This window comes from Drosophila tropicalis, unplaced genomic scaffold (genome assembly GCF_018151085.1).
Source record: "Drosophila tropicalis isolate 14030-0801.00 unplaced genomic scaffold, ASM1815108v1 contig_593, whole genome shotgun sequence".
Taxonomy (NCBI): domain Eukaryota; kingdom Metazoa; phylum Arthropoda; class Insecta; order Diptera; family Drosophilidae; genus Drosophila; species Drosophila tropicalis.
The window spans coordinates 13,453,841-13,475,551 of NW_027173070.1; the positions used below are offsets into that span (position 1 = coordinate 13,453,841).

At 37.3% G+C, this 21,711-nt stretch overlaps 6 protein-coding genes and 1 long non-coding RNA gene across 9 annotated transcripts; 3 read left to right on the forward strand and 4 right to left on the reverse strand.

Moving 5' to 3' along the window:
• Positions 1 to 510: 510 nt before the first annotated feature.
• Positions 511 to 1,943, reverse strand: cathD (cathepsin D). The gene is made up of 2 exons (XM_068289871.1): positions 928 to 1,943; positions 511 to 864 (listed from the first exon to the last, which is right to left on the reverse strand). Exons 1-2 carry the CDS (start codon positions 1,834 to 1,836, stop codon positions 604 to 606), a joined length of 1,170 nt encoding a protein of 389 aa, XP_068145972.1. The 5' UTR covers positions 1,837 to 1,943; the 3' UTR covers positions 511 to 603.
• An 892-nt stretch (positions 1,944 to 2,835) lies between these two features.
• Positions 2,836 to 5,001, reverse strand: zda (peptidyl-prolyl cis-trans isomerase zonda). The gene is made up of 7 exons (XM_068289323.1): positions 4,889 to 5,001; positions 4,174 to 4,689; positions 4,039 to 4,121; positions 3,832 to 3,973; positions 3,610 to 3,777; positions 3,317 to 3,547; positions 2,836 to 3,257 (listed from the first exon to the last, which is right to left on the reverse strand). The coding sequence occupies exons 2-7, from the start codon at positions 4,678 to 4,680 to the stop codon at positions 3,180 to 3,182; spliced, it is 1,209 nt and encodes a 402-aa protein (XP_068145424.1). The 5' UTR covers positions 4,681 to 4,689; positions 4,889 to 5,001; the 3' UTR covers positions 2,836 to 3,179.
• A 126-nt stretch (positions 5,002 to 5,127) lies between these two features.
• On the forward strand, positions 5,128 to 11,145 carry GLaz (Glial Lazarillo). 2 transcript variants are annotated; one of them, XM_068289872.1, is made up of 5 exons: positions 5,128 to 5,186; positions 6,040 to 6,197; positions 10,301 to 10,455; positions 10,514 to 10,586; positions 10,649 to 11,145. In XM_068289872.1, exons 2-5 carry the CDS (start codon positions 6,060 to 6,062, stop codon positions 10,919 to 10,921), a joined length of 639 nt encoding a protein of 212 aa, XP_068145973.1. In that variant the 5' UTR covers positions 5,128 to 5,186; positions 6,040 to 6,059; the 3' UTR covers positions 10,922 to 11,145. The 2 variants fall into 2 exon arrangements, with proteins under 2 accessions (XP_068145973.1, XP_068145974.1); XM_068289873.1 differs by having other exon boundaries at positions 5,136 to 5,186; positions 6,017 to 6,197.
• A 176-nt stretch (positions 11,146 to 11,321) lies between these two features.
• Positions 11,322 to 11,862, forward strand: LOC137577546 (uncharacterized). Its single transcript, XR_011032424.1, has 2 exons — positions 11,322 to 11,390; positions 11,549 to 11,862. It is a non-coding gene; the product is annotated as an uncharacterized lncRNA (long non-coding RNA).
• On the reverse strand, positions 11,855 to 15,226 carry Nrk (Neurospecific receptor kinase). The gene is made up of 4 exons (XM_068291036.1): positions 14,463 to 15,226; positions 14,112 to 14,397; positions 13,807 to 14,049; positions 11,855 to 13,746 (listed from the first exon to the last, which is right to left on the reverse strand). The coding sequence occupies exons 1-4, from the start codon at positions 14,787 to 14,789 to the stop codon at positions 12,482 to 12,484; spliced, it is 2,121 nt and encodes a 706-aa protein (XP_068147137.1). The 5' UTR covers positions 14,790 to 15,226; the 3' UTR covers positions 11,855 to 12,481.
• A 6-nt stretch (positions 15,227 to 15,232) lies between these two features.
• Positions 15,233 to 16,347, reverse strand: ND-MWFE (NADH dehydrogenase (ubiquinone) MWFE subunit). 2 transcript variants are annotated; one of them, XM_068291038.1, is made up of 3 exons: positions 16,153 to 16,347; positions 15,875 to 15,961; positions 15,233 to 15,394 (listed from the first exon to the last, which is right to left on the reverse strand). In XM_068291038.1, the coding sequence occupies exons 1-3, from the start codon at positions 16,345 to 16,347 to the stop codon at positions 15,263 to 15,265; spliced, it is 414 nt and encodes a 137-aa protein (XP_068147139.1). In that variant the 3' UTR covers positions 15,233 to 15,262. The 2 variants fall into 2 exon arrangements, with proteins under 2 accessions (XP_068147139.1, XP_068147140.1); XM_068291039.1 differs by lacking the exon at positions 15,233 to 15,394 and adding an exon at positions 15,446 to 15,562 and having other exon boundaries at positions 16,153 to 16,340.
• Positions 16,348 to 16,575: 228 nt separating this feature from the next.
• Positions 16,576 to 21,568, forward strand: TppII (Tripeptidyl-peptidase II). Its single transcript, XM_068291033.1, is given in 12 exon segments — positions 16,576 to 16,958; positions 17,086 to 17,422; positions 17,485 to 18,037; positions 18,098 to 18,652; positions 18,711 to 18,832; positions 18,894 to 19,050; positions 19,115 to 19,320; positions 19,375 to 19,650; positions 19,719 to 20,629; positions 20,631 to 20,709; positions 20,780 to 21,080; positions 21,144 to 21,568. Coding segments are annotated over 12 exon segments (4,035 nt in total). The 5' UTR covers positions 16,576 to 16,793; the 3' UTR covers positions 21,517 to 21,568.
• The last annotated feature ends 143 nt before the right edge of the window (positions 21,569 to 21,711 follow it).

Below are 21,711 nucleotides of genomic sequence, written 5' to 3' on the forward strand. Positions count from 1 at the left end.
TTAGCTACTTAGAGATCTGTCCTGGATCTGTTAGTGTCCAAAATAGTTTACAGTTATTAAGGACTTGAATTTCATCACAGAATATCTGGATCGTTCTCTAACAGAATTGTCAGGCGTATTGAAAACAAGGTATTGAATTCGGAGACCCAAATAATTTATTATACTGTAGATGCAAAACTCCTCCTGATCATCTTCAATTACTCACAATATTTCTGTTGCGCTAATCAACATCAAAGTTCAGTGGCAGCGCCTTGTCCGAATACATTTCTTCTATATTAAATTGAGTGTAAACAACAACGATGAAAGTCAGACATCCATACATATATGTATATAATATAATATGCCAATTAGCAAACAAAGAGAAGGTCTTATCAATATCAGCAAAAGCCATTGAAACTGATAACTAAGCAAAATAAAAAAGTAAATAAACAAAAAAGTGAAATGAAAAAAAAACGTCCCCGTACCGACTCGGAATTTAAACAAAGAAATTTGAAATACAATTCTAAAGAATTATATACATATGTGAAGATCGGTATATTTCTAATTGTTAAATATCGCAAATATAATAATATTGTAGTAGATTTTTTTAATAAGATTTGATCATCACTTGGCATCAGCAAAGCCCACACGATCGTTGCCCATATCGAACTCAGTATAGTATTTGCCAATGAAAACATCGCCCAGAATCCAGAGGGGACCATTGGGTGGTGGAATGTCCATGCCCATGAAGCCAGATAGGCAAATGCTTTTGCCCATTTGAGAAACTCGTAGAATGTAATCCTTACCCTCCAGTTCAAAGGTTCGGCCACCGAGAACAAATTTAATCACAGGCAAATTGGGAATGAGATCACAAGAGACAACATACTGGAAATTAAGCAAGGAGATTATTCTTCATTCGAGAGGATGAGTTGAAAATTTGTATCCTACCTGTCCGCCAATAATGGGTGTGCCACCAATTTTCTGATTAATCGATGTGGCTTCAGATAGAGGAGCTGCTATCAATGAGGTACCAGTATCGGCTATAACCTGGCAGCCTCCCTGGCAAACCTGGAGATCTCCCACCGAAGCAGAGTCCATTTTGATTTGCCAATATGCTTTTCTGGTCACCGGCAAATAGGTGAAATCTCCAGTGTAATGATTGGTGTCCGAGCCACCAAAGATAATTTCTCCACCCTCGGGAGCAGTGGGATCACGATTCAAGTAAAAAGAGAATACTGGCGACGAGATTAGACCCTGTTCATACATGGCATAGAATGGTGGCTTCACTCCATCTACCGATATGGAACTGTAACCCAAACCCAAAATTCCATCGAATTTAGCGGCAACGAAAACCAATCCTGGCTCACTCAAAGCCTCGGCAAATGTTTGTCCCTTGATATTGAGGCCACCAATACCCACAGTATCGGTTGACAAGTAACCGGACAAACTTCCCGAGCCATAATGGATGGCGAACTCGGTCCCGTTTTTGGCGTAAGTATTGGATTTGCTGGCATCATACTTGTTGTGCATTAGACAAGCAATATTGGTAAAGTGACACTTCTTCGAGGGAACCCATAAATTGGAGGAGCCGGTGTCGAAGACCACTTTAAAATTTTGAGCTGGTGTGCCGATGCTAATAGGGCCGTAGTATTGGGCATCCATATAGTTGGAGAGAGGTTCGGGGGCATCGCCTCCTCCATATTTAATGCGCAATTGCTGCAGTTCCGTTCCCACATCGGCAAAATGACGTCGGGCAGATTGAAATTTCTTTAGCGGAACACGCAACAAGCGAGCTGAGTCACCGGCTTCAGCGGCAACAACAAAGCCAATGGCCAACAAAATTAGAAGCTTCTGCATTTTCAATGCAGTTCTAACCAAATTATACCGTTAAAGATTCAGTTGGAAAAATGTCGTCTATTCACTGCACTTGTTACTAATTAAATAAAATGAAAAATGAAAATCATGCGCCGTTCTAGAGACGGCCAAATGTTCCATAAAATGTTATCGGCTATCATGGATAGTGATGGCAGCTTAAATTTTCCGCCAACTACTTCCCGATCACTCTGCTCATGATGAAACCGTGGCAGGAGCTGAAGTAGATAACACTATGCTTTGACTGAAAGTTTAATGAGACCTAGGATCAGGATCATGAATTTTTCTTAATGTAATAATATTATGATCATGGGGAGACAGAAACTGCAGAAGCAGCTAGAGACTTCTCTGGAGCTAAAAAGCTAAGAAAAAGCAACTGGAAACTGTAAGTCCAACTTTAATACAGAGTAAAACTTTAGGCTGACTTTGGGGAAACATGTGGAAAGGAAGGTCTAGAAGGACGAGTTTTGACTGACTCCAATCAAAAGGAGGAGAGGACTATTTGGCCAATAAGTTGTCTTTTTCAGGTGTTCTCCCATTGGTGATTTGTTCAAAGGATAATTTACATGATTTATGTACATTGAAATTTAACAAAAATTTCATTAATAGAATCAAAACTTATGCATGTTATAGAATATTGAGAAGGAAAAATGTGACAAGCTAAAAGAGAATTTATATGTGTAAAAGGGCTTCAAAAAAATAGAATAAAGAGCTTAAATGGCCCTCTAACGGAAATTATTTATAGTTTTTAAAATTGTATTACCAAAACTGTAAATTATTTTATTTATTAAATCAAAATTGAAGCATTTAAGGCACTTAAGGATGCATCTGTGATCTAAATATAAGTTTTAGTATAGTATATAAATCTGCATTTCATTTTCAAATCGAACTGATTTGTGAATAAAATGAACAGATTTGGTTCCTTGATGCAAAATCTGGAAATCAATTAACTTGCATTCCTTTTGACATACTGACATTGAAAGGTTATTATAATTGCTGCCCGTGTTTTTGTTATTTTCTATATTTTTTCAAGAATTATTTTGATTAAAATTAGAATCCAACATTATTATAAGTGTGTGTTTGTGTATATATTATCCAAAACCATTTGACAGATACTTACTATTTTGAAGAGTGCATAGTAATGTAGCTGTTTTTTTTTTTTTTTTGCCTAATTTTTTTTTTTTTTTTTGTTTTGCTGCAACATTTTCTACAATTTAGTTTCCATAAAAATAGAAATAGAAGAAAATGCGTTTTTCATAAATGGCTTAAATTACAATTCCACATCATGTCATATTCCGTTTGTTCTTAGTTTTGTGGATGTTTTCTCTTTAGTATTTGTAACGATAAATGGCTACGCCAGCGACACCAATTAGTATGGTGCCCATTAGATAACCCAACATTTTAAGCTGTAAAAGATTTCACATTAAATTTAAGAATTTCATCATTATAAATGATTGATAGCTACCTTGGAATTGTCTACCAGGGGCTGCTTCTGTCTGGTAGTTGCCTTCTGTTCCATTTTCTTGGCCTGTCCCAGCATCTTCTGATACATTTCCTTTTCGTTGTGCTCCTCACGTCGTGCCTTGATGAGTAGTCTAGCCAAATCGGTTTGAACAACGCGATTCTCTGGCTCGAGCGTGGCCACTTTTTGCAGTAATTTAATGGCACCCTGGGTATCGGCTTTGCCCTCCAGTATCTGAGCAAAAATAATACGATCAAAACTAAATAAATAAAATGATTTTGGATTGTTCTGCTTACCCGACCCTTGCGATATAGGGCTTTCGGATTATTGGGCTGACAGCGCAAGACATGTTCTACGGATTGTAAAGCTGCATCATAAGCGGCAATTTTGATTTGAGCCATGGCCAAATTATTATAAACAATTAGACGATCATCTAAAAGCGTTTGCAAATCACTATTTGAGAGCTAGAAATCGGATTTTAAATTAGAATGATTCATTTATATTTGAGTTTAACTTACTTCAAGATCCTCTTTGCCAAATGCAGCATCTGGGTCACCATCTCGCGTATCCAAAAAGTCTAGAGCACGTCTATATAAATGTATAGCATTATTATATTCGGAACGCTTATAAAAGTAATTAGCACGCTCTTTCTTGCGGGTTCTAAAATGAATCAAAAAACATAGAATAGTAAGTAGATCTTTAATCTGAAAGATAGGGTATCATACCCATATTTGCGTAGGATTTCAAATGTCTTCAAGTCGCTAAAGTCTTCATATTTGGCATCCAGTAGCTCAATCTCATAGGTTAGCTGGAATATACGTTTTAAAAACATTCCCAATCGAATGTAATTCTTCACTTACATGCGCATCTGGTGGCACCACGACCTCCGTGTCATCGTCTTTGTTGATTTTTAGACCCGTTGAACCATAAGCAAAGCGTGGATCCACAGACACTTCCGCTACCTCGCCCACATTCATCATGGGCAATACCATATCCAGACCTTGAACAATCTCATAGTCACCCACATGACATTGGAAATTCTTTTCGTCTTCAACGAGTGCACCATTGTCCAATTTGCCGGAGAAATTAATGGTTACCAATTCGCCACGATTTGGACGTCGATTGGATGTCGATGAAGCCTTTTTGATTGTGCGCTTTATCAGCTGCTTGTTGCCCAAGATATCACATTCATCCTCCTGCTCTTGCTCTTCCCCTGCCTGCTCCTCCTCGTGCTGTTCCTTTGCCTTAGCTTGTGCTCCAAATACGGTACTTTCTCTTTTTGCTGTTGCCGCTAGACGGATATCCTGGGTATCCTCAGCATTGGTCAGATCCTCAAAAGAGCTGTTACTCGATTTTTCAGTGTCCATGATTTAAGTCTGCATCGAGAAAGAAAATACATATACAATTCATCCAAAAATTGCTGAAACATGGAACAAAGGGCAAAGGCAAAGCGAAAGTAGTAGCCGCAGCAGCAGCAGCAGCAGCAACAACAATATGCAGGCACTAAGAGCGACTCCAGGCCAAGTGAAACTTGTTTCATTTCTTTTCCACGAAAATGAGTTATTTACAACTTACAGCTTTTTTGTAGGTTCAAAATCCAGGGAATAAAAAAAACTACGACAATTTATGAAAAAAAACTTTACAGTGACAACAACAACAACTGTAGAAACAACAATACAAATTATGCCTACTTGGCCACACCAAATTCCAGTTGGCTCCCAAGATATGGCAACTCCAAAAATTAGTATTGCCATACATGTTGAAAATTTGATTTTAAATATTTCAAACACTGCTCCAGCTGTCAGTTAGTTTCCAACGGTTGCTGCGACGAGCTGTGTTGTCCGTCAACGACAAATGAAAAGAATAACGCGATGTAAAATATTTATACTTAGTTTCTAAATATCAATAATATGGCATTTAAGAAAAGCACCCATCCATTTAGAAAACTAAAGTGAAATCGTGATTTGGCAATTGCAAAAAAAATTAACAAGCTATTTTGTGTTTGTGTTGTGTGTGTGTGTGTGTGAAAGAAATTAACACATTTTCTATTCGAGTGACTCTTTCAATTTCCTTGAATATCTCGGCATAATCATTTGGTTTGAACTTGGTCTTTGGGTTGCTATAAACAACTTCCTTAATTTGGGCATTTATTTATGCCTAGTTTTTGGTTGAATATTTTTTCACCTTTTATTTTTATGAATGAATGCGCAATCGTTTTCCTACCCCAACATAAAAATATCATCATTATTATCAACATCAACTAAAATAAGTAACTAACTAACTAACCAACCAGTTTTGCAGTTGCATTTCGCATGCTTTTGGGATTTTTAGTTTGGAGAGCTTGGCTTGGTTTTTGGTATTGGATTTTCTTATTTTTACGTAACTTTTTTTTTTTGTTTTTGTTTGTGCCAACCTAGTTAGAGCTTATAATTTTCACTCACTGCACTTAATGCCAGTCATCCGAAAACGTCTGCTCCCTCACCCCTCCATACCATTCGAAAAGAAAACCGAAAGAAAAAATCAAAACAAAGATATCAAAAAGCCACAAATGGACTACAAGTCCGAGGGACCGGGGCACGTATTTTTTTTTTTTTTTTTTTTTTTTTTTTTTATTATCGCACACATTTCTCCTCTCAGTGGAATATTAATAAGGCCCCAGAAACAAAATAACGGAAATTGAAAAGTTTACCACATTTATTTCAGTTTTTGTTGTTATTGGTTTTTAGAAAACAAAACTAAAACAAAAATGTTAAAACAAACATTTCGCGATTTTGCGTGCATTTCGCTTATATATCTATGGTGTTTAACATCCAAGGAGACGAATGCTTATGGATTTGGACGTTGCCCCAAATATCCGTCGATGCCAAAGTTCAATATGAGTCGGGTAAGTCTTTAAATTGTGACATATGTATGTATGTTTTTCCATTAGTTAAACTGGAATAGAATGGTTTAACTTTAAGTCGTATTCTATCTTGTACCAGGAAATGTACTTCAAGACATTGACAAAGTCTGCTTTTAGAAATACATTTTCCAATATGTATGTATATCCAAATAAATGTGTGTAAACAACTATGATTCAGAAGCAGCTAGTTCTCACTTATCGTCATGTAAGACAAAGGAAATGATTAATAATATCATAAACAAAGTAAATAGTGACAACTAACTAAGATGAATCTATGGGGTCTCTAGTGAAAATATAATAATATACAAAAATGAGAATTTCATTATTTTAAGGGGCCATTATGTATATATAGAATGATCTTAAATCAAGTTAGATAACTATCTAGTTATGTTTCATAATTTTCTGTCTTTTAGAATTAGTCTTGTATATATAATGTAAAAAACAAAAACAAATAAATCAAATGCCGCATGCTTCGCGCCTTGAGTTCTTTGATCATTGAAAAGTTGATTCAATATTCATTCAGTTCTGAGACAAGTAGTTAAATAGACAAAAGTGTAATTTAAACATTTTGGATAATTCGTAAAAACTTTTAACTTTGTGAATCTGAAATGTGAAAAAACTGTAACCGATTTTCAAAATTTATATCTCATTTTAATCTTTTGAATAATGCATTTATATTTTGCTTGTTATAAACTAATTTTTTCGAAAGTTACAAAAAATGGCAGTGAACAGAAATATATTACGATAAACCTTTACATCATTAAGCTCCAATTTAGTCGATTTGTTGAGTATTTGAAAACTTAATGTCCTTATTTGCAAGTTAAAATAATGTGTAATGTTTTGGAAAGATTCTTAAAATATCGCGATGTAGATATCATAATTTTTTTTAAAAACAGTTTCAAACTTTCAGTTTCAACTTTTATATTAGAAAGTGATTTTTATATTAAAAGCCCCGAAAACATATATTTAGGTATTTGGATTGCTACAAGCCCCGCTCTGGTTTAATCCACTGGTTATGATCCTTATAATCAAGTTATTATAACATTTTTATCTGCTCTACATCATACATGAAGGAATATTGAAAAATTTGTACTATAATAAATTAAAGAACGAAGAAGTTGTTGCAAAGGAAGAAACCATCATCAAATATTAATCAACATTCTGAAAGAGAAACTAATGGTTTAAAAGTATTACTCGAGACATTGCATATTGTTTTCAGGACAAAAAAAGATATCATTTATTTGAAGTTCTTAGAAATGAAATGAAATCAATCAAATCCTAAGACACTTCTTGTGACATTTCTCTTACTCATGTTCGAAAATCATTACAATAATCGATAGACAAAGAATGTTTTGAACTACAGATGGCTCAATTCATCTAATTGAAGTCTTTACCTTTGATTACAAATTCCTAGAATGAAAAGCCTTTCTCCCCCTTTTGTTTCTTTCTTCGAACTTGGCACGCGCCTTAACTATCAATCTGGCTTTTGGGTTTCAAAAATTTGTGATGAGTAAGCCTTTAACTGGGTTACTAATACAAAAATACCTCTTCTGCTGCCCCTCCTTCTCCTCCACCTGCAACTCTTTTGACCCCTTCTTCACACATTGTTGACAATGCGTGTAAGACATAAACATTTTGTTTGTTTTTTTTTTGTATGTCGTGTGCTTTTGTTTATTTTTTAAACAGGTTTCAACTGTTGCCCATCATCATATCAAGTCGCATTGCTATGTGTAAAAGAAGCTGAGATGATCTATTCAGTGGGCTGGGCAGGGGGGATGGGGGAGGCCGGTTCAAAGTCATTTAGTTAACTTGTATACGCTTCTGGAGTTGACAAAGAGCTAAAGGTCTTTGCCCCGATCTCTTATCCATATAATTTAAACGATGTCAAATTCATTGACTTGGTTGTTGTTCGTTGTCTGTCAACAAGTCAATTAAATTAGTTTGGCCTAACACGCAGTCTATCTCTCTGTCTCTCTCTCTCTCTCTCTATCTCAGTTCCAGTTCCAAGCTCTGCTTGATCTGGTTTATGCTAATGGGGAGGGAGGTCCAATTGAAATTGTTTAACCAATTTAATTTCAGTCACTAAACACAAAAAAAAAAAAAATAAAAAGATAAAAATTGATTATGCCAATTTTCTCAGCACTCAGACTTCAGTCAAGAGTCGAGTGTCCTTGGTGCTGGTTTTTTGGAATGGTATTTGTCTAGTTAAAGAAGTGGATGCATATAAGGTGGTCACCGTCACCGTCTCCGTCTCCATCTTTGTCTCCTTCTGCGTGCAAACTGGTTTTCTGTTGGCCTTAAATTAGTTCAAGTTCATCCATCAGCATGATGATGCACACCACCACAAACAATCTCCATTGATATAAAACACAGAAATGATAATAAAAATAAAAATAATAAAACACACATTTTAGGCAAACGCCTTGTGCTAATTAATAAAAGGGAAAATGTCAATGAAATGTCAATATGGATCGAAAATTACATATTTTTAAATATTAAACTTCTCACCCCAAATTATATAGATTTTAAAAATATCTTTCACTGATTATAAATTAGTCATATATAATTACCATTCCCGACGCAAATCACTAAATGAATGTTTCATATATTCAAAAAACAAAAGCTCAGCTCTTTCTCTTTTTTCGACGATTAAAAAGTTGAAATATTTTATGAGTAAACGAATTTTTACGAAATAATCGAAAGTAGCAAATCAGAGATACTCTTAAGAGGTTTATAACGATTTGACTTCTTCACCCTCCCCAGTTTTTAGTTAGATCAAGAAGTGTTCCCACTTACTTTATTCAATAGATTATGGTTTAAAGAAATTAGTAATTACAAATTTATCCTTGTTGGTATAATCGAAAACTGTCGAATTTTATATACTAAAATTAAGATCAAAGTTCATTATAGAATGTATTTTGTTTCTAGCTAAAGATTCATTCATTCTGACCAAGTTTATGTTACACTAGTTGACGCCAAAAATAAACCTTCAAAGTGAAGAAGTGATAACAATAACCTGAAGTTTAAAAATACAATGGAGAAATCCGTTTATTTGTGTTCTCGAATATATGAAAAGGTTGTTTTTAAGCCAAATATTTCATATTGTCTTTATAAAAATTGAAAGGTATGGAATTGGTCTGTACCATAATACATCTTATGAATCTTGATCACACTTTATGAGCGGCAAGTCGAAAAAAGTTGTCTAAAACTTCTAAAAACTTAAAATTTTAAGATCTTTTTTTAACAGATAATGGAAATTAAAGATATTATGTTTATGAGGATTTGGAACATAAGATTATCAATATCGAGTAAGTTGTGTAGATGTTATAGACTAAAAAAGAAAAAATCTTTAAAGAATTGTAAAATTTTCCAACTACTTATTAAAGTGCACATTGTTACTTTCGATAGCAATAATATTGCTTAAATTTCTCTATCGCCATCGACGATTTCTGATTTTTTAAAACATATCTTCAATGTGATGTCATTTACTTCTGTAAACTCAGAGATGGATTAAGTCAGTGCTGGGCCTGTAACAATCCAAACAGTTCAAGAGAGTATTAAAACATTGGTCAGAAGCACAGAAGAAGACAAAAGAGAAGAAGAGAAAAATTTACAGAAAAATAAGTTCTCAAGATTTCAATTTAGATTGAAAGACATTCTTCTAACATAAAAATAAACACATCTTTTTTAGAAATTTACTAAACAATAGCTTTATATAGAACCATATTTTGTTCTGAACTGTATTTTGGTAAAAGAATCAAATGTTGAATAAACTGATAAAAAATCTTTAACAGCTCATAATTTTGGTGGGGGAAAATCGTTTTTTGACAATTTCTTAAGTAAAACTTGGTTCTGTGGGAGGATATTTATCTTATTTGTCTGCGACGATCGAGGATCACAATTTACATATTCTTAATCAAAGGGTTTTTAGTAGAACATTTCAAATTTTAGCCAAATTGCTGATTTGAACTTGTTCTATGAGTTAACAAGAAGTTCTGTAAAAGTTTTGTCCTTTTAGATAACTAATTTTTAATAGAATTTATCATTTAATTACTTCCTACTCTTAATTTTGCTAATATTTGCAGGTTCTTGGTCACTGGTATGAAGTGGAACGTTCCTTCTATTTGCCGGAAATTGCATCCGGTTGCACTACCTTTGAATTTCAGCCGTATAATAAAGCGGAATTATCAAAATTTAATAACTTTAAATTGGAGGTGGCCATAAAAACAATAAATCGCATGTAAGTGACATTAATATAGAGTTCTATATACATTACTTAATCTAATTAACCATTTTAGAACTGGCAATCCAAATGTTAATCTGGGCTATGCCACACCCGAGAACAGTCGCTCATCTATAATGGATTTTAAGGTATGTATTAGCTATGGCTATTTGTTATCCCATTTCGACTTAATACAATTTTTCCATTACAGTTTAACACACGGTTCCCAGAGGTTATAGCCCGACTTTTACCCGGTTCTGGCAAATATCAAGTTCTTTATACGGATTATGAAAATTTCGCCATATTATGGTCATGCGGCAGCATCGGTTCTCTGGGTTATTCGGATCAAATTTGGATATTGGGTCGTGAGCGTGATTTTGTGGTCGATATACGAACAAAGATCTATGATGTACTCAAACGTTTGTCCCTGGATCCTGAGAGATTGGTCATAAGTAAAAACAAAATGTGTCCCGAAGTGCTATGAAAAAAATGACTCAGGACACTTGTTAGGCTACAAAGTCAAAAGTCTAAATCTCGGATGACTTTGAGTATTTTTTTTCTATATATTTATGTATATTAAGTAAAATTATTTTGAATTTAGGCTGCTGTGATATATATTTGGAGAGTAATGACGAAGAAAAATATACAAAAATCAGAATACAAAAACAACAAAAAGGAGCGAAATAGAATTTGTGAAAAATTGCGGGTAAACTCGATCACGACTTGGGGATTTCTTTCTTCGTTTCGTTTGTTGATCCGCGTCAATAATGATTTGCAATTATGATAGTAATACTAATTGATTTGCAATAAACAAAATGTCTCCAGAAGATCTTACTCATGTTGGGTATTCGAATTTCAATCAGTTCAGTTGCAATTGTCAAGAAAAAAAGGTCTAGAACAAAGCGGAAAAATGAAAAGTTTCGAAGTATTTTTCATTTTGGCCTTAATCGGAGGTTGTTTAATTCAGTGTGAAGGACGCGGAGGTGGTGGGGGAGGAGGTGGTGGGGGGGAGGAGGTGGCCACGGAGGAGGTGGCGGTGGCCATGGAGGAGGATTTGGCGGTGGCCATGGTGGCGGTTTTGGAGGCGGCAGAGGCGGCTTCGGTGGAGGAGGTTTCGGCAGAGGCGGAGGTGGAAGAGGTCCTCCTGGTCATGGTTTTGGAGGTGTTTATGGCGGTGGCTATCGAGGAGGCTATGGCTATGGTGGCTACCGAGGAGGTCTTGGCTTTGGTGGCATACTACCCGTTCCCTTGCCTGTGCCCATACCATATTCATATAATCGTTGCCGTCGTCCATATCCTTATGGATACTCTTCCTATTATTACGATGACTATGATTATTATTATTGTTGAATTGATAATGATTCTTGATTATTTATTATTATTGTTGCTATTATCAAATATAATACAAATTACATTCAACATAAATTTTGTTTGCTTGGAGACTTGTTTTCTTTCTCCCCTCTCATTAGTAATTATAATTATTGGTTTGCATATATTGTATATGGAGAGTATCTTAATTCTAGTAAAAACTCATGATTTATCATTAAATATGGTCGTGAGAAATCCTTATTCTATAGATTAGATATGAAAATACAGTACAAGTATTTTAAATTAAATGGCTGACACTTTTTTTTATCTCTTTTTTCGGATGAATGTTTCGTTGTGGAAAAACAATCTTGTTTGTTCGTTGAGTCTAAGTGAAGGAGAGGCAAAGACTCATATGAGATTTAGTCTTTTAAAGCTAGTTACAGCAACTAAAAGGATGTAGTAACACACTGCACTAAGGATCTCCCGAGAGGAGCAATCACTTGTATCTAAAGTACGGGAAAGATCAATTTCTAAATGTTCAAAGGATATCAAAATTGATATTAGTGCACTTAAAATAGGAATAATTTGTTTGGAAATCTACAGATCTTTGCCTCTAATTATGATTTTTTTGCACTTCGGAAGACATCCGGAAGAGCGTTATTTGTTGGGTTCGGCTGATTGCGACGGTTCTGCGCGACGGAGTAATTGCAATTATTTGTTGGTTGGTTGTGGATGCCTATAGCATGGCCTTGCATTCCCATTCGGCAATGCTGTGTTGTATACAATGATTAATCTCTGCAAAACCGGGTCTCTCACTTGGTTTCCTCAGCCAGCAGCGACGCATTAGAGCATAGACTGATATCGGCGTATTATCAGGACAACCCAATACATTGCCCTCTTTGATATATTTGATAACCTCTGCGTGGGTTAACCCAAAATATGGTTGCAAAGCAAAAGAGAAAATCTCCCAGAGGCATATGCCATAGGCCCATACATCTGATTCTAAAGAGAATTTGTTATACAATATACTCTCCAGTGGCATCCAACGTATGGGTATAACATCGTTCTCATCTCCTTTGTAATAGTCCTGCAGATAGATTTTATGCGATAAACCAAAATCGGCAATTTTCACATGCATTTGCTCATTGATTAGACAATTCCTGGTGGCCAGATCGCGGTGAACGAACTTCCTTTCGGCTAGATAAAGCATTCCAGCTGCAATATTCGCTGCCATTTGAAGTAGATTAAATTCATTCAATTGTAAACGATCTCGATGTTGCACCTGATGAGTGGCATATGGAGAGCAAGAGCGTAAGAACTCACTCAAATCACCTGGAGACATGTACTCGAAAAGCAAACACATGGGACGACCCAAAGCGCAGACTCCCAGCAGTTTAACGATATTCGTATGATCGAATTCGGCCAGAAGACAAGCTTCACGCTCGAAATCCATTTGCATTTGATCGCTAGCATCATCTTTTAGCATCTTGACTGCCACCAAAAGATCCTCATTGTCGGGCACTAGACCGGGAGCCTTGGCCTGGAAGACACGTCCGAATGCTCCTTGTCCCAACGAACGCACATAGACAATTTCTCCTCGTGGATATTCCAGTTTTTCGAGACGTGCATTCAATTTGGAACTCTTCGGTTCATGCTGAATAGTAGCCTGATGATGGATTGTCGTCATATTCACACAATTGCTGTGTATGGTTGCCGTACTGCGTCGAATGGTGCCCATTTTAGCCAAGGTGTTATTGAGAGTTTCCCGACTAACTGATAAATTGCATTCTCCCGCACAATTGCCCTCCGCAACAGCTGGTCCTGGTGGCTGCGTGTAATCCTTATGCTTTGAAACCTTATATATCAGTAAGATGAGCAAATGCAAAAGCACAATTCCAATGAAACCAATGCCAGCTAATAAGAATATCACTGAAGGTGTAAAAAACTTTTCCATCTTAATCGGCGTATTCAAATCCTTGGCCATGGGATCCACGTAGTCAGCTAGAAGATTGATATGCAGCTAATTTTAAGGACTTAATGATCGTATACACTTAAACTTACGACACATAGGGATATCGCAGTGTTGCCAGCGTACAGATTCATCCACTGTATAGCACCAAGGCTGAGGTTCCTCTCCACCTGCATTACGGCAATAATTTTCACCTTCTATCAATTGAGGAAAAACCAGAGGCGGTTGTATATGTTTATGGGGATGCTGGTTATCCCAACGCTGGCAGGGTATTCCCGATTTGGTGACATTCATGGTGCCCAAATAAAAACGTCCATTACCATTGCGACAATCATCTGAAAGCGAGAACAGCTTAAGAGTTATTTGGTGACTGAGTGAAGAGTGTTTTGTTACTCACAGCTAACTTCAGATTCCCGTATTTCGGTTAAGCCAATGTAGGAGCAATTCGGACGTTTCATTGAGGAAGCATTATAGTGGGGCAAGGCTGAACAATTTGGTAGCCTAAAGTGTCCACGACTCTTTAGATAGATGTGACGCTCTTTCTTCTCCTCGATTAAAACCCAATCATTGTAGCAGAATTGCAAGTGAGTGGCCTGACAATCTTCAAAACATAATGGAACCTTTTGGGCTCTTCCACTCTCGAGAATATGACAGCGTGGAAACGCATAGGTACAAAGCATTTTCTGAAAAGAAATTAATTAGAATTACATTTTTTTTGTTTTCTTTTTTCTTTTTCGTTTGTACTCACCTCTGCCGCTTCACGGCATAGTCCGGTTAGATCAGATATTAGTTCATCCCACAGGGCAGTCGTAACCTGTTCATTTTTCCATCCTCCTGATGGATCCTCAAGACTATACCATACCTGACCTGTGATATATTGTTTGCATATTTTACCAGCATAGGGTGCACAATAGCCCTTCTCTTCATAGTTGTTGTTATTATTGCTATGATGATGCTGGTGATGTCGCCGATTGGAGGACATTTCCTGCTCCTGTTCGATGGCATTCAAGGAGGTAGCATGCGTTGCCTGTTGGCTGGTTAACAATATAAACACGCAAAGCCAACCACAGAACATGAAAGAGCGGCGACTACTCGTTATCCCCCCAACTACTACTCCTTCGCTTTCTCCACTCGGCCATAACTTTTTGGTACAAGTTTTGTGTATATAGAAAATTTATGGAGTAAAATCCTCTATGAATAGAATATAATTTAGACTAAACTCCTCGCGTCACTTGAATCACTTTTCTATAGTAATAAAATGTAAATACATTTTATTTGTTTGCAAAAAATTTAGCCGAATAAAATTTGTCGGAAGGACAAAATTTCTGTTTATTTTCCTTAGTCTCTCTGTGTCGACGCCTTTTTACCGAATACCACACACAAAACTTGACAGGACACAGCCAGGGAGGGGGGAGGTCGGTTAGTTCTTGGGGGTTGATTTTACTCTACTGGGAAAACAGGGTTGTTCATTATTTGCCCGCGCTCATTTTATGCCTCTAAGAAATACTGAAAATATGCTTATTCTAATTGTCAACACTAAAACATCTTTTATTCCTCAATTGTTTGTGTATTTTTATCTTGATTCTTGGCCTTATTGGGATCGTCACCTACATCAAAGTCTTCCTTGTCCGTTTGCTCCTTATCCTCATCGTGATTATCATCGGATATTGACTCTAGACCCTGTAAAAAAGCAAAGAAGGGACGAGCTTTCTATAAAGTAAACTCGTAAAATCTCACTTCAGTTTCTGATTTATTCACTTTTTGCACTTAAAATTTAAATCAATCAACACATTTGCACTAATTTTTTTAAAATTAATTCTTTTTCTCATCTGGTATCGATTCGAGACCCTGGAAATAAAAATTCAAATTCGGGGAGCTGAGTAAAGAGTTGCAAATTCTTTGAATATGAATGAGCGTGCAAAGTGGATATGAAACGAAAGTGCAATTAGGATGAAAAAATACGTATACGTAATATTAAAAATCAAAACCAAATACCGTTATTTACAGAGAGCAACTGTGAATCATGCAAAATTAAAAACAAAACAAATTTAAATGAAATACAATCACCGTCAAGTATGCTTATACCTAAACTAACTCGAAAACATGCAAAAAATGAATGAAATGAAAATAAGTTTTCTTTGATTAATCTTTAGCACTTACATTCATCAAATATGGATTATCGGTCAGTCGAAAGTCGCGTTGATACATAACACGATCGAAACGCTCGTCCATGTTGCGTCGGAAGGCCTATAAATAAGTACAAAATAATTACAATTTTTTGTTTTACACAAGACAAAAACTGAATTCGAATAGTAGTAGTTAAATTTTCATGTGAATTGATTATGTCCGAGTGTTAATATGTTGAATAAATTCAGTCTAGTGCATCGGCAAATGCGGTTATATAAGAATTTTAATAAAGTTCCATTAAATCGACTTACATTGCCCAATGTAAGCTTCTGCAGTCCATACATGGCGTATATGGGCACGGACATGGCCACCGTGATAATGACCGCTCCAGGTAGGATTTCGAACCACATATTCCAAGCGTTTGTATTATTTGTTAAGATTTTTATAAACAAGAAGACAAATTGAAGTGAGCTGACAGCTGTGACGGAGTGCAACAGTGTGACCATTCGTATGAGAGCCAAGGAACCAGTGGAACCAGTTAATCGTTTAAAAAACTTTTTCCAAACTTGTGTCTGTAGGCAGAAGTTTATATTTATATAATGAAATATGCTCTCTTGACAAGCTAGTCTAATGAATAGAATATTAAAAACATTTTTTTTATTGAGTTATTGCTTTTGTATTCTTGTGGAACCAGTTTGGTATTTTTTATCTAATTTTACTTTGGTCTCACCGACGTATCATATTTACAAAAGTCATTGCAGGTGCATCCTCCGTCTCGAACTCCGTCATTGCCTTAACTTGGAACCAAATAAAAAATTTGCGTACATTTTCCACTACCTGCGGATTAGATAAAGATAGTAAAATAGTAAGATTTCGCTTAGATACCGAACTGGAAAAGAAAAACGCAATTTTGCATAAACCGGTGAACAGACAGAACAACAACAACGACAAGATGGCTAATAGCGGAATTGTAGAGTCATTTCCCACTGCTGCTCTGGTACCTAAAGCAGAGACTGGAGTCTTGAATTTCCTGCAAAAGTATCCCGAATATGACGGCAGAGATGTAACGATTGCAATTTTTGATTCTGGTGTAGATCCTCGAGCCACTGGATTAGAAGTGAGTTGGCAGTTTATCCCCCTTCAGCTCACACTCTCTTGCTCTTACTTTTTGTCACTCTCTTTCTCTCTTGGTGAAGCGGCTTTATTAATATTTCTATGTATTTGTGTGTATGTGTATATTGCAGACTCTTAGCGATGGGAAATCTGTTAAAGTTATAGAACGCTATGACTGCTCCGGTTGCGGTGATGTGGACATGAAACGTAAGGTTGTGCCCGACGAGAAAGGAGAATTAAAGGGTCTTTCAGGTAGAACTTTGAAGCTCAGCAAGGAACAGCTTGCACTCAATTCCGACAAGGAGGGAGCTGTGCGTGTGGGTCTAAAAAGCTTTGCAGATCTTGTGCCCTCTAAGGTTAGAGACAACATAGTAGCCCAGGCCAAGCTCAAGACGTGGGATAAACCCCATAAGATAGCCACTGCCAATGTAAGCCGCAAACTGGTTGAGTTTGAGACACAAAATCCAGGTGGGACAAAACTCTTCATTTCAGTACCATTCTAAGAACTAAGATTTTCTTTAATGCTATAGGTGAAGCCTCCAAATTACCCTGGGACAAAAAGATTATTAAAGAGAATCTAGAGTATGAACTGGAAATGCTCAATAGTTATGAGAAGGTCTATAATGATATCAAGACCTCATACGATTGCGTTTTAATACCCACCGCGGACAAGGGTTGGCTTACGCTGATAGACACCACAGAGCAGGGTAACTTGGCAGATGCCTTGAGCATAGGAGAATACACAAGAACCCATGAGACTAAGAATGTGGATGACTTCCTTTCCATATCGGTCAATGTTCATGATGAGGGAAATGTTTTGGAAGTTGTGGGAATGTGCTCACCGCATGGTACACATGTCTCTTCCATAGCTAGTGGAAACCATCAATCTCGCGACTTAGATGGCGTGGCTCCAAATGCCAAAATTGTTTCCATGACTATTGGAGATGGTCGTTTGGGTTCTATGGAAACTGGCACTGCTTTGGTCAGAGCAATGATGAAGGTGATGGATTTGTGCCGCGAGGGCAAACGTATTGATGTGATTAATATGAGCTATGGCGAACATGCCAATTGGTCAGATTCTGGGTAAGATTTCCTTTTACTGTCTCTCTGTCCAGGAATATTATCCAAAGCAATCTCCTTTAGCCGCATTGGTGAGCTTATGAACGAAATAGTCAACAAATATGGAGTCGTTTGGGTGGCCTCAGCTGGTAATCATGGTCCCGCACTCTGCACAGTGGGCACACCACCTGACATAAGCCAGCCCAGTTTAATTGGTGTAGGAGCCTATGTTTCGCCACAAATGATGGAAGCCGAGTACGCCATGCGAGAGAAGCTACCCGGAAATGTTTATACATGGACCTCTCGTGACCCTTGCATAGATGGTGGTCAGGGAGTGACTGTGTGTGCTCCTGGTGGAGCGATTACCTCAGTGCCTCAATTCACCATGAGCAAATCGCAATTGATGAACGGCACCAGCATGGCTGCTCCCCATGTAGCTGGAGCAGTAGCTTTGCTTATTTCCGGCTTAAAGCAACAAAAGATTGAGTATTCGCCATACAGCATTAAGAGAGCTATTAGCAATACGGCCGTAAAACTGGGCTACGTCGATCCCTTTGCCCAGGGTCATGGTTTGCTGCATGTGGAGAAAGCATTTGAACATTTAGTCGAGCATCGCAATTCCAAGGATAACTTATTACGGTACATAGGATGCAAGTATTTTTCATAATTCTATTCTAATGTCTGCTCTCGTCTTTAGTTTCTCGGTTCGTGTGGGCAATAACCAGGCCAAAGGCATTCATTTGCGTCAGGGTCTTCAGCGCAATTGTGTTGACTACAATGTCAACATTGAACCAGTCTTTTTCAATGACAAGGAGGCGGGTAAGTAGTAGGACATCTCTACTCCTTTTAACTCTATTAAACTTTAAAATTATTTGCTTAGATCCGAAAGACAAGTTTAACTTTAATGTGCGTTTGAATCTAATCTCATCTGAGCCTTGGGCACAATGCGGTGCATTTTTGGATCTCAGTTATGGAACACGTTCAATTGTGGTGCGCATTGATCCTGTAAGCCTTCCACCAGGTGTTCATTCAGCTGTGTAAGTGTCTAACAAAATACCGTGACTGCTCTTGGAGAAATTCAGTTCTAATCTAATCGTTTAGAATACGCGCCTATGATACGGATTGTGTGCAAAAAGGACCACTCTTTGAAATTCCTGTGACTGTGGTGCAGCCTCATGTCCTTAATTCAGACCAAAATACTCCCGTTTTTGAGCCAGTTTCCACGAAAGGTGACAAGAGTGTGGAATTCCAACCAAATACCATACAAAGAGATTTCATTCTTGTGCCTGAACATGCCACTTGGGCAGGTAAGTAGAGTAATTGACTTTATATGTTTTCATTTTAAACATATCTCTTTTTAGTTCTACGTATGCGCATCACTGATCCCAATCGCGGTCAGGATATAGGCAAATTCTTTTTGCATGCCAATCAATTGTTGCCGAAATTATCTTGCCGCACACTGGAAACAATGAAGATTATAGGCGTCAGCTCAGAACATGAATGCACTACACCGTTTAAAGTAAAGGCTGGTAAAATTTTAGAACTGTGCTTGGCCAAATATTGGTCAAACTATGGCCAAAGTCATTTGAAGTACAGTCTGGAATTCCGCGGCGTCGAGGCCCACAATCCCAATGCCTGTAAGTTGGCATCGTTACTTGAGAGAATATATCTTAGTTGTATTTAATATTCTATCCTTTTTGCACAGATGTCATGCATGCTGGACGTGGAATACATAAGTTGGAGGTTAGGGCCCTTGTCTCTGAGGAAATTCAGCCACTGTTACAATTGAAAAATGCTGCCGTTGTGCTTAAGCCCACAGAATCGAAAATCTCTCCCTTGAGCGCTAGCCGGGATGTAATTCCCGAAGGACGTCAAGTGTATCAGAATCTTTTGGTCTACTCATTGAACGTTTCTAAAGCCGCTGAGGTTGCCATTTATGCTCCAATTTTCAACGATTTGCTCTATGAGGCCGAGTTTGAGTCGCAAATGTGGATGCTATTTGATGTGAATAAGGCCCAAATTGCCACAGGAGACGCCCGTTCCCATACTTTCTATACCAAATTGGAGAAGGGTGACTATACCATTCGCCTGCAGGTGCGTCATGAGAAACGAGATTTATTAGAAAAGATTTCGGAAGCAAATTTGGTGGCTGCCTTCAAGCTACCCAATATGCTGACGCTGGACTTTTATGAGAACTACAATCAGTGTGTGGTGGGAGGACGTAAACTTATCACTGGTTTTGTGAAGAGATCAGCAAGGGTACTCTATTTGGCGCCCATTGGTCAGGAGCGTCTTACCAAGGCCAATTTGCCCAATCAATGTGCATGGTTGGTCGGGAATTTGGTGTTCCCTAAGGATGAAGCTGGTCGTCGTGTGGACTTGCATCTATTTACTTATATAGTGAATCCTGCTGAAAAGAAGAGTCACACAAATGGAGCTGGAAACAACAATAGTTCATCCAATGCCACACCGGCTGCAGGAGCTGGAGCTGTAAATGCAAATGCATCCAAGCCCAAGGCTCAGCAGGCATCTGTATCGGTAACCAGTCCAGCGGCTGGCGATGGTGTGAATATACAAAGCGAGGCGCCAGTAGAAAACGGAACAGGTCCTGCCTCACCCCAAAAAGGGTAAAACTAGTGCCGATGATTATGCCGAGAACTTACGCGACTTCCAATGCTCGCATATAGTAAAAGGGGGTAAGTTGGGTATACAAGTTTAGCTAATGATTTTATTTTTTGTTTTCATTATTTTCTTTCTTCCTTACAGAACTGGAGTTGGCTGAAAAAATTTATCAAGAAGTTGTGGCAGCTCATCCGAAGCATTTGCAGGCTCATTTATTGCTCATCCAAAATATTGAATCCACCCAATTGAAACCCAATCAATTGCCGTTGGCATTTGTTCTTGGAAAAGAGCAAAAAGAAGGTGATGATCAGAAGAAGCAACGCAGTGCTTTGGAACGTATTATTAAACTGGCTGATAGTGTTATCAAAGAATCTGATGTGGAATCACTGCTATCTTATTATGGACTTAAAAATGATACTAGAGTAGATGCAGCGAAGATTAAGACGTAAGTAGTTACCCCTTTCCTACAGAAATCTTAGTGGGCTTATCAATGTGACTAAACTTTCAGAAACATGGATAAGCAAAAGAATAATCTAATTGAAGCGCTAGGCAAGAAGGGTATTGCCTTAACCAAATTGGCCATTTTGGATGACAATGTGAAAGATCGTGTTGCTGATCTTAATGAAATCTATACGGAAATCATTAAATTTGTTGATGGGAATGATGCCAAGGCAATACAATTCTCACTGTGGCATGCCTATGCTCATAATCATTACGGGCGCATGTATAAATATGTGATTAAACTAATTGAGGATAAACGTAATCGGGAATACTTTGAGGAACTGGCGGCCATAAATCAATCCTTGGGCTATGATCATACCAAAACTGTTATTGAGCGCATGACCGTTACTGCTTTTCCCAGCACTTATCGTTTGTTCTAAAGGACACACAAAACAACAATTTAAATTATACACTTTCTCTCAATTTAATCAATTTAATCTTATGTGAATTATTATTGTTTTATACATATGTAATTCTAAAAACAAAAATCTAATTCAATTCTATGAAATACAAAAAAAAAAAAAAAAAAAGATTTGAAATTCGAACTGCATTTTTGCACACTAAAAATATAATAA